The sequence below is a fragment of the Emys orbicularis genome, chromosome 3 (genome assembly GCF_028017835.1).
Source record: "Emys orbicularis isolate rEmyOrb1 chromosome 3, rEmyOrb1.hap1, whole genome shotgun sequence".
NCBI lineage: Eukaryota > Metazoa > Chordata > Testudines > Emydidae > Emys > Emys orbicularis.
Window position 1 is genome coordinate 67,472,865 of NC_088685.1, and position 12,208 is coordinate 67,485,072.

Below are 12,208 nucleotides of genomic sequence, written 5' to 3' on the forward strand. Positions count from 1 at the left end.
AGCCTACCTGCTGCCTCCCTGTTTCAGGCTTCCCACGAACATTTGATTCGAGGGGAGCAGGGGGCGGAGTTGGGGCGGGGACTTTGGGGAAGGGGCGGAGTTTGGGCAGGGCTGGGGGCGGGGCCCCGTGGAGTGTCCTCCTTTTTTAAAATTAAAATATGGTAACCCTAGCTAAGGACCAGTTGCATTTTGCACAAAAGCAGGGATTCAGTTTGTGTGTGGAAATGTTACAGAATCTCCATCCCAGTTTTACAACCAAATTAATTTTGGATACAGAATTAATGTTCTGAGTATTTACAAGTAAATTCAATAACTAATTTGAGTTAAATTAGTTTAAAAATGGTACTGTACTCTAGTGGCATCCTAGAGGGAACATATGAGAGGGAAGACCCTCTTTTAAAACCCTTCTTTAAAAATCAGTTTAATCGGAGACCAAAAGCATTAAAATGCCTTAATCATAATAAAATGGTTATTGCATCGTGTCGCTAGGGGACAAAATTACAGTTCCTTTGAGTGTATTAACTGCATGTCCATATTATAACATATTTGAATTTAAGTGTAATCTTAATGCTGAATTTCTTGGGTTTGTAATGCTTGTTTTTGGGATAATTACTACTGTCCCAGTCCCTAAGTTAATGCACCTCTACCCCAATGTTGTCTCCTTGAGGGCACTCACTTAGGTCTCAGGCTTCCAGCTGTCAACTTTCTCGAGGCAGAATCCCGTGATTCTCCAGACTGAGGCCTTCGGTTGCAAACCCCTGTATTTCACTCTGATCACCTCAGTGGGTGTGAATTCAGTACCTTCAGTTCTGTTCTCTGAGTAGGAATGACAGGGTTAAACAGGGCAACCTTCGTAGAGCAAAGTACTATTTATTCAGAACAAAAGCAAATCAAAGAACAATAAACAGCTTATATGCATGCCTGGCTTATCAGGTGATTCCCCATCTTCCCCATGGAGACCCTGGTGGGTCTAAAATACTTCAGCTCCTTCCTCATGCCTGTTAGTTTTCAGAAGGTGTCTGAGGATATGTGTACATTGCAATAAAAGACCCTTGGGCACAGCTGTGGCTGTTCTGGGTCAGCGGATTCCAGTTCACAAGGCTCAGGCTGCTGGGCTATAAATTTGCTGTGTAAATGTTTGGGCTTGTGCTAGAGCCAAGGCTCTGAAATCCTGGAAACAGGGTGGGTCTCAGAGCCTGGTCTCCTACACTGCAATTTTTAGCGCTGCAGCTGGACCCTTGGGAACCCAAGTCAATTGCCATGGGCTCTAAGATTCAGTGCCACCGATTTTTTTTTTTTTTTTATTGCAGTGTAGATGTACCTTGAGTCTGACCCTAGGTCAGGCTGTTATTTTTGTACATTTTCAAATTCTGTGTCTGCTAAGCCTATGTACCAGGCCAGACCAGTACGTGTGTTTTTCCCCAACTGCAAAAGACTAGTTACCCCTATTGTTTCAGTATTAGAGATTTGCATTAATTACTGCCCATTATCTTTAGTTCCTGCAGGAAGCATTCTTTATCATACCCATTTAGCCAGGAATACAATTGCTAACAAGACCATAAATATACATATAACAATTATAAAATCAGTTTAATAGCACTTGTCACTCTCAATATAATAGGCTTTGAATATGCTGTGATTCCAAAGCAGCTATCACAAAGGATAAAACATTACAGGAATGTTGTTAACTAATTATATGTACTTTCAACCTTAACTCCATTTTAATGTAGTTTTTTTTCTCTTGGAAATTAAACAGCTCTATAGCTGATGTCTTTTTTTTTTCATAATTGTTCCTTTTTTTATTATAAAACAAAACCCACAAGATTATATTGTCTTTACAAATAGAAAATTATTGCTACAGTTTAAGAAACATTATTGCTGATAAGATCTCTATTTTCAGGTGTCTGGGTTTACAGCTGTAACATGGCTGTCACAATAAAAGAATGTCTTGAGCTTCAGCTGTTGGAAATGGAAATGCTCTTTTCAATGTTTCCTAATAAAGGAGAAATAAGCCTTCAGGACAAAAATGCTCTTACTTATGTGCAGATGTACTTGAAAAATATAAAAGAAGGACTACCACCTCGGATTGAATATTCAATTTCTGTTGATATTGATGAGCCAAAGGTGAGAACTTCCATTTACATTTTGTTTTTAACTATGCAGTTTTCTTAGTTTTGCACTGCAGTCATCCATAAAAAGGATGTTCCATGCAGTGTTTTTTACAAAATATTTATAGTTTCCATAAAAAGTGCACAGAGTTCTTGTTTTAGCTTGAATTTAACAGAAATCCAGTGTTTGTAGTGAATAATAAGTTTTGTTTGAAGGAGCAATTATCCTTTGGGCCCTCTGCTGGTTGGCATGGAGTGCAGCAAACATGTACATACAGTAGAACTAGATCATAGAATATCAGGGTTGGAAGAGACCTTAGGAAGTCATCTAGTCCAACCCCCCCTGCTCAAAGCAGGACCAATCCCCAGACAGATTTTTGCCCCAGATCTCTAAATGGCCCCCTCAAGGATTGAGCTCACAACCCTGGGTTTAGCAGGCCAATGCTCAAACCACTGAGCTATCCCTCCCACCTCATATTTACGAACACCTCGGGAAATGAAGGTTATTCGTAACTCTAAAATGTTCATAACTGAACAAAACATGGAGGTTCTTTCAAAAGTTTACAACTGAACATTGACTTAATACAGCTTGAAACTTTACTATGCAGAAGAAAAATGCTGCTTTTCCTTTATTTTTGTAGTAGTTTACATTTACGTGGCCACTTAAGCCTGCTGCATCATCAGTGGTGAGGGAAACAGGGCAAGGAGATCTTTGTAAAGTTTTTAAAAGAATGGGAAATAGAAGTGCTTATCATTTTTCAGCACAAGGTCCAAAAAAATTTCATTGTTGTTTCAAATGATAAAAGAAAAAAAAAGAAAATCCAGTTTGAGAGTCAAACATCTAATCATATATACATTGGAGATCCAGATTATGTAGAGTTTGCAAAGATGATGCCACATCATTCTGTGATTGGAAGAAAGTTTATGAATTATGTTGGAAGCAGGTGATTAACTGCAGGATAGCAGGAATCACCCACAGATTTAAGTTGTGAATGTTTGGGTCATTTAGCCCATACCCTCAGGAGAGCTCTTCTGTGGTATTAAGGTAGAAATACTCTGATAACAAATGGGAATAATAGCTAATTTTTATAATAGGACAACCATATATTAAAAACATTCCAATGTTTGAATATTCTTGTTTCAGAAAATTGTCCATCCTTGCTCTGTCAAGTTTTTAAGATGAATTATTTACATTTGTTTACTTGTGTAGTAACCAAACTTTGCACCCTCGATAATCTGTCTGTTATTCCCTGATAACCAGAAACTTCTATGCTCAAACTCTGTTCACTATTTTTTTTTTAACATCATCTTAATAAAATTCTGCACAATGGAAATATCCCTTGAACTAAGTATTCCAGTAATTGGTTGGCCTACAATTGCCTCATCTATATTACTCTGAATAGCAGTCACCAATCCTTCACCACACATGGCTCTTTTTTTGTTTATGGAGAAATGAGAGGTTTCAATCACCTTTCATTTTCTTTTTGCCAGGTCAAATTGAGTGACAATAGTATCATGTTACATAACCACTCTTCCCTCAGGTGTTTTGTCTGCATATGCAAGTTGTCAAACAGAGAAAGTTCTTTCTCATTCTCATAAGTAGAGTGTGAGTGAATGATAGAGAGAGAGAGCATCTGACAGTACGGAAAGTTGTCAGACGCCTGGAGCTTGCCATTCCTCTATTACAGAAACCGAGTAATAGTAGGATTCTTGAAAGTCACTTGCCCCTATGGCTCTTTCTGGAACTGCAGTTTACGTTGAAGCAGCTGCCTGCTCTGCCTAGCAATGCTCAGCACAGCCACCTAAGAACAGGTGCAGTAGTAGGAACAGCTTCTCTTCAGGGATAACCACTTGCCTACTACAGACTTGCAACATTACTCTAGACAATGAAGCAGGAAAGATCAACCACATGATGGGGATGTTGCAGGTATGGACGCAGTGAGATGGGACAAAGTAAAGGGAACAGACAAAAAGAGATGGAGGGATCCATGACCAAGAAGAAAATATGCTGTTTTTTTAGGTTGTGGCAATTTTATTTGATCATATCTTATTTCCTTGGCAGAGAAGGGCATATTGAAAGGAGGGTGAGTCCACTTTAAACCTTTTTGGGGGGAGGGGAGGAGGAGACCTATGGGCTGAGTATGGAAACATACCAGCAGTCTCCCCACCCCTGAGGATGACTGCTGTAAGTAACTTTCTAAACTCTCATTAGCTGAGGCATTCCTATGGTGAGTGCAGGACATGGTTCCTGAAATTCCTGTTACTGTAACATGCATTTCAGTACTTGTAGATCTGATTTCATGTTTCTCTTTTTCCTCCCCGCTTAATTTTAAGGTAAAAGTAGACTTGCATGTATCCTTGCCTCACCGCTACCCTCATTCAGCACCGCAACTATTTGCAAGATCAACTGCACTAGACAGACAGAATCAACTGCAGCTCAATAAACATCTCACTTCTCACATCAGTTCTTTAGATTTAGGTGAACTGTGTGTATGTGCGGCGGTGCAGTGGGTACGAGACAACAGTGCATCTTATTTCCAAAACAGTAACGTCTCTTCTGAAACTGCTCCAAAAGAAAAGGCAGTAAAAATAATTTTTCATCGAATGTGGATCTATAGCCATCATATATATAGACAGGAACTGAAAAAGAAAATCTTTGATTGCGCAAAGCAATTAAATTTGACTGGTTTCTGCCTAACAGGGAAACCTGGTATCATCTGTGTGGAAGGGCTCAAAGAAAACTGTGAGGAGTTCTGGCATGTTATTAGATATCCTAACTGGAAACACATTTCCTGCAAACATGTTGAGAGTATGGAAACTGAAGGAAATGGGGATAAGCTTAATCTCTTTCATACTTTTGAAGATTTACAGTTCCAGGCACATGGTGATTATGGACTGAGGAATGACTATCACATGGATCTTGGCCAATTCTTAGAATTCCTTAAACAGCATCAAAGTGAACATATTTTTCAATTATTATTTGGTGGTGAAGGCAAACATTCAGACAATTAACAGATCAATTGTATAACTCGTTTTAATTTTGCACAATGTTACAAATGATTTTTTTAAGTTCATCCATGGATATACGATTAAAAACGGAGTGAAATTGGTATACTGTGCTTATAGCTATTATAATAAGGGAAACTATGTAAAGTAAGAAAATCATGGTGCAAGGACAGACCCTTTGCTTTTGTTTTAAATACATCATAAGTAAGACCCTTCGTTTTCAGTTTAAACCAATTTTTACTGGAAAAAAACTGGGTTTTAAAAGCATTACTTGTTTTTTTCTGATTTTTGACCTACTTTTGTATCATTCAAATATATAAAAAATAACTTGTTTTATTAGGAAAATACAATACATTGCATGAGATATGTATTACAGTAATACATTAGTCTGTGTGTATATGCAAAGCTGCCTGTTAAAGTAAGGCGATGTATTAGTGTAGAAGATATACACACAATAAACAAACAGGCATGCACGCAAGCTCTGAAGTGCGTGCGCATCTGAACGTACTGATGAATCTCACACCCGCCACGTACACATTTCAAGTTGTTAGCAGATAACGGTTGAAAAATTTAACACTAAAATCTGTATCAGAATATGTTTCAGCACACAAGGAAGTATTCAAAAGTTTTAAAAAATCAAAACAGGAGAAAAGGATGAAGTTGAGAGTATGCGCTGCAAATGGTGTGGCCCAATTATTAAATGTAAATATAGGCTATTAGTTCTAAGTCTACAACAGCAAACTGTTTATTCAAATGAAATATTTTATTTGGAGCTTAGAGATATATTGTTAAACTCAGAAGTGGCATTGTGTTTTGAGTGCTGTTTTAGTTCGGCAGCAAACCACATTGAATTCTGTTCATCAAAGCATTAATTTACTGAATTCTTTTCCCCCTGTGCTTCCATCCCCTGAAATAAACCCTATTACCCCAAAAAAATTAATAATAGTTTTTTGCAATGATTTTCATCTACCTTTGGTAGTTGTAGTAATAAACACAAATTCCTGGGAAAAATGAAATAAAATAAAATGCAAAAACGAAGGGCCTTAATCATAAGCTTTTGAGATTTACATATTTATTTGTGTAAATGAGTGCTAAATCTATAGCTGAAACCATGTAATCAGCATTTATCACCTCTTGGTCCATGAGGCAGACTGCAGGGCAGTGGTTGCGAATTGCACAATCCCATACTATAGTACTCAGAATTATGTAGTCTGTCTGGCACCTCACCCACATGTCACTTGGTAGTTTCTTCAGGTCTAGGCCTGTAGTAACTTTTTTATATGGGATTGGGTGGGGAAGAGGAGGGATGAAGGGGCTGCACACTCCAATTATTTTGCACTAACAACAAAAATAGACTACTCTGTTCTATGCTCTAGTCTGTACAGCACCCTGACCTGCTCTGTAAAGCCTCTATTCAAACTCCATTCAAAACTTTTTTTAAAGTGCATAAGAAATGAGCCATCTAACGTTTTATTTCTTACTAAAACAAAATTTTGAAAAAATTACCATCCATTTATTCCTTTATAGCCTAGCTTTTGATCAAAAACCATGTAATTTTATTGCTGTTATCAATTTTCTGTACTTTCCCTTCCATCTCCAGTCTTGTTACCCCCCAGTTATATTAGCTTTTAGCTGTTCCGGCCAAGGATTTGAGATTTGTATCTGAACTGTGAGATGCCTTGCATTCTTTTGGGTACTGTAAAAAATAATAAATGCATGGGGTTTGGAGTTCCTACTGAAGTGTACCAAATATCAGAGTAGCTGTTATTTCACACAGGGGGATGAAGTTTTACAAGTTTAAAAGATATAAAAAAATGTAAAACTAAAACATATATATAATTTTACATAAATGAACAGGTAAATAAATCAGATAACTATGTAGCGTTTTGGAAGACATGGTTATATATTTAAGATGTGCTATGGACACTTCCTTTTTAGTGAAATGAATACTGAAGATTAACATAGCTAATATATATTAGTAAAAAAAAATCACTCAATCACTAGAGGGAGATACATGTAGGCTTTGAAGGGACATTCATTAGCTTCTCTCATTAGAAAACTTTCTCTTGACTGCTGCCATTGCACCTGCATGATTGCAAATGTACATACAGTTTTTCCTAGGGAAAAATATTCTACATTTACCATGTTTTAAAACAAAAATGTTTTCATTATTTTTATTTAAAGGTAATAATATAGCTATTTTATATGCAAATTATACTGTGCCTTTCCTTAATTAAACAGATTGTGCTATTTAGTCTCTGCCATACTGTTTTGTCAGTTTGGACATAATCCTGATTTCATTGAAATTAGTGGCGTTAGTGAGAGCAGGATTTAGTCCTCTATTACAATACATTGTAACATGTCAGAAATGTATAGAGATGTGATTCTCCGTAATATTCCAGCTGAAAATCATAAGCAAAAAAGGGAAACACTTGCCACCAGTCCATTGCCCAAATTGATTTTTATTCTTATGTGTACAGTTATTTTAGCAGCTTAATCAACTAATTTGAAATAAAAGTACAAAGTTTTAAAGAAAAAATTAGTCTGATTGTAAAAGTTTTCAGCATATTAAAAAATAATTTTTAGATTTGACAGAAAACTACTAAATATTTGAACTCTCAACTATTGCTACCTTGTTCATTTTCTATTAAAGATTTCCGGTCTGTATTTTCATGGCTTCCTCGGGCCAGACATAAGAGTCCACTACAAAGCTGTCATAATCAGTGCTATAAATCTGTGAGCGGATGAATGCTTCCTTGACTTCAGGCTCAGGATAGAAAGATGCTGTTTTATTGCTGTAGGCTTGTTCTGCAATCTGGAAACACACAACCAAGTTGACAATTACAACCTATTAAGTTTATTGCAATGCTGTTCCAAAAGTAAGAGTAGAAATGATGATAGCTCAAAATTTAACAAAAGATACCAGATCCTCTGCTGGTGTAAAACAACAGATTTATATGAATTTGCATCAGTTGTGGATCTGGCCCAATATATCATGAGGAGGGGATTAACAAAGGTTGTGCAAAATTTTCTGAAAAGCTGGGTTGGTGCATCCATTGAAATGAGTCTTACCCGTGGCCTTCTCACTCTCTTTACTCCTAGGGGAATTCTGCGCCCTGAATTGATACCTTCTGCAGATTTCTTGGCTCCCCTGCAGAAAAATGGGGGAGCCAAGAAATCTGTGGGGAACACACGCCTCTTTCCCAGCAGCCTGGGTGCATCTGCTGGGAGCAGCTGGCAGCAGAGAGTAGATCACTGTGGGAGGGAGGAGGGAGGCTGGGCGTGCATGCATCCATGGAGAGATGTTAAGGGGGTAGGTCTGGGTGCCTGCCTGTGAAAGAGTGAGAGAGACTCACTCTGTCCCTCTTGCTCCCTGTTGCTGCATTCCGGGCTTGGAGGCATAGGGCTGTGTGAAGCAGGCTCTGTCCCTGAGGCAGAGCACAAATGTAACAACTAAGCTGGCAGGCTGCTAATGTTCACATCGTTAGTTCATTGTTCCCATTCTTAGTCAATTAAGGCTCCTTTACCTTGCCAGAGTGATGTAAAGTATCAGAGGGGTAGCCTTGTTAGTCTGTATCCACAAAAACAATGAGGCATCTGGTGGCACTTTAAGACTAACAGATTTATTTGGGCAAAAGCTTTCGTGGGTAAAAAACCCACTTCTTCAGATGTATGGAGCATCTTCCATGCATCTGAGGAAGTGGGTTTTTACCCATGAAAGCTTACGCCCAAATAAATCTGTTAGTCTTTAAGGTTCCACCGGATTCCTCATTGTTTTAGAGTGGTGTAAAGGAGCCTTATTGTAAATGACAGTAACTGAATCCTCAGCTAGGAAGGTCTATGGGCTTTCTCACTTTTTTTCCTGTGCCAGAGAGGCACAATGGTATTAGATTACAGCTCGGGATCTATTTTACTTATCCATTTAAAAAAAAATGCAGGACAATGATTAGCAAAACTGTATGACTTTCATGTATGAAAGTCTGAGCAATTTGGTGTTCTGTAAAGTAGAATGTCGTTTTAAACACCAAAATAAAAGTAAGGTAATTTAAATGAAAATCCAGGATTATAACTGGAATGCAGGTTATTGGTTACCAAGTATTTGTAACCTTCATGTGTTTAGGAAATGCTGAACAGTTGTCATTTTTTTCTGTATGGTAGTTTAAATAAATTACCAAAATAAGTGAAACTGCTGTGATTATATTGCATTATTTTGACAAAAAATGCAGAATTTTGGATTATTTGCCCTGAATTCCCCCAGGAGTTCTCTCTTGCAAGTTTATCTCTGGTGGTGCAAATGGATTGCTCACTTTTATTCAGTAACATCCTAGCTTTTATGGCAGCAGTGGGAAAATTAGTCCCCCCTTCACACAAGCAAGAAAGAAGTGAAATCTTTCCTTTTAAGAAGATACCTTCTTCATGTAGAAAAGATGTGTAATTCTTTGTACTTTTATCATCTTTTGCCAAGGTTAACTCTTCCTTTCCAAGCCTCACATGAAATATTTCTTGGTTCATTTTGCTTAAAGGCTCAACGGCCACTAGATGTGACCAGAGCTGTTAAGGTTTGCCATAATTGACAATATCTTTCTTAGTAAAGCTAAATCTCCAAGAAATGGCGAGTTTTGATCCTACACCAGCGTGTGGGCTTTGTTTTAGTGATGATTGGGAAAAGCACCTGATTAAAAGCTTCTGAATTCTCCATAGTTAGTTGAATCAAGTGCTATATTACTAAGGCCTTTCGTTTTTGGTTATTCGTTATTGGTAAAATTCCCAGGTTATACAAAAGTTATTTGTATTTTTTACCAATTGTAACCCAAATTTTGGACCTCTCACATACATGAAAATACTGATCATGTTAAGAAAATCTAATACACTACATTGAATACAAGTGTTTTTGTTATTAATCAATTAGTCAAAGTGTAAATGTGAGCCAATTAAAGTAAGACAACATAATGGAAGATACACACGAACATCCATGGGTATATCAGTGCTTGAGTCCTAACCCCCTCTCCCCCCCCCCCCCCAACTTGCTGAAATTCCTGGACCCAATTCTCTGCTCCCAGGAGGAGAGATGGTGGCTCAGTAACCTGGATGGCCCAGGTACCAGAGCCACCATCTCTCCTTCTGGAGCGGGCCCGGAGGCAGAAGACTAGAGGAGGGAGCCTTAGAAGATGACGCCCTTATGTTCTCCAGTTCCAGGCCCACTTTGGTTTAGTAAACCAGGCCACCCAGATTACCAAGCTGCCATCTCTCCTTCCGGAGGAGGGAGTTGGGTCAGAATAGTCTTATCTTTCTCTATTTGTTGCTTCTTTTCTGTCCTTCCATCCCCCAATATTAACCCAGAAAATTGAAGTTCCCCTCCCCCACCAATTTTCACCCGTTCTTCAATTTTTGTTATAAGCCTCATTAAATTCCTGGGAAATTTAAAATAAAAAGAAAACACGAAGTGCCTTGTGCATCACCAAAGCATATGTGGCTACAGAAAAACTGAATTCAGAAGAAATCTGAACCCACTCATTTTCCACATTGGCCTCTTGAACAGAAAGGGCATCAGCTGGCTGAAAAAAAATCTGTGTGTTTGTGCACATGCTCTCTCTCTCTCTCTCTCTTCCTCCGACCCCCAAGATGCAGCATTCTTTACTCCCCAAACAGATTAAACCTCCTTCCCTAGAAATAGGGCGAACCATCTTCTTTCTCCTTCTTAGCACTGCCTCTCTATATTACAAATGTCTTAGTCTTGGGGAGAGGCTATGATCCCAAATGGAAAAGTTACCTTGTAATTTGCTTTCAGGGATTGACCTTGACCTCAACCTGCCCCCTCTGAAGTTCTTTGGGTATTTCCACAAGAGCTCCTCTTTGGGTCCATGCATATAATTATCACCATTGAATAAGTCATTACTGTTAAAGTTTAAATTTCTCTCCTAATGGAAATTCAGTATTTCAATATATCTTTGGAAATGTTCATCTAGCTTGAAGGCAGAAAGGTGTGGCCAAGCCCTGGAGCCCCGTATACAAGCCTGAACTGCTTCCAGTATTTGCTGGAAAACAGGCACAGCCCAAGTGCTCATAGATTCAAAGGCCAGAAGGGACCACTGTGATCACCTAGTCTGGTTTCCTGTATAACGCAAGCCATAGAACTTCCCCAAAATAATTCCTAGAGCATATCTCCAACTAGGAGAGAGATCAGACCAGAAATGAATTAATCAAGTTACAAATTTTCCATTTTTTTCCATTAAATTTTGCACCTAAGTTAAAAAGATTAATTCTGTCACAGTGAATAGAGGAGGAAAGTTTCCAGCACTTTCTGAAATGATTTGCCAAGCACAAAGGCAATCTGATTTTAGCCTGAGAAGTCTGCTTAGAGATGTTTTGACATCTATGGAACACAGCTATTATCAGCCTGAAAAGAAGTGAACTAAAACAAGGCTTTTTATATATGTACCTGGGATCCTGTTACCAAATGAATCAAAGGGAACCATTCCACAGATAGGGAGCTATTGACAACACTGCTCTTCCAAAAGGCTGTTCAGTAAATGGGATTATCTATAACATGATAACCCACTCAGAAATAAAACGGAGAACTCATGGGAGACAAAAAGCCACAGGGAATGTAGAAATGGGGCTAAGTCTGTTGTTTTTCAGTGCTGCCAAATCTATGGGTTATCAAATTACTTTGGGCACTTTATAAGCTACTGACATAGTGCAGTCAATTTGGCAAAATCCATGCATGAAAAACATATTTGACTTCACAAAAAAACTATTTGTTCTGATGGGTCAAGATAAGGAGGATTGGAACAAAATCAAGCAGCAGCAGGCCAAAGGAAGGAGGAGGCTGGCATGTGAGAAGGCATTTATTCTCCTGAAAGGCAACTAAAGGATAGAAAACTATTGACAGTATAGGATTTCATGGTTCCAAACTTCATGGATCAGGTGCTAGGAACAGCACAAGCAACTAACCAGGTGGTACAGAATAAGCAGTAGAAACATCATTCTACTGTAGTCACCTGTAATTAAACACTGAGTATATCATATTTTCAGCTCCTTCACTCCTATGCCTGAACTGTAAGAATTTGACATTTTAAAAAACATTCTGCTTG

At 38.3% G+C, this 12,208-nt stretch overlaps 2 protein-coding genes across 3 annotated transcripts in view; one reads left to right on the forward strand and one right to left on the reverse strand.

Moving 5' to 3' along the window:
- The first annotated feature begins 1,814 nt into the window (after positions 1-1,814).
- On the forward strand, positions 1,815-5,974 carry RWDD2A (RWD domain containing 2A). The gene is made up of 2 exons (XM_065400347.1): positions 1,815-2,124; positions 4,443-5,974. The coding sequence occupies exons 1-2, from the start codon at positions 1,924-1,926 to the stop codon at positions 5,118-5,120; spliced, it is 879 nt and encodes a 292-aa protein (XP_065256419.1). The 5' UTR covers positions 1,815-1,923; the 3' UTR covers positions 5,121-5,974.
- Positions 5,975-7,761: 1,787 nt separating this feature from the next.
- The window catches only part of ME1 (malic enzyme 1), a 358,560-nt gene continuing 354,113 nt past the window's right edge, over positions 7,762-12,208 (reverse strand). For both annotated transcript variants that reach the window (XM_065400345.1, XM_065400346.1), the window contains exon 14: positions 7,762-7,929. In XM_065400345.1, the coding sequence (XP_065256417.1) occupies positions 7,762-7,929 (168 nt within the window). The remainder of the gene's footprint in view (positions 7,930-12,208) is intronic.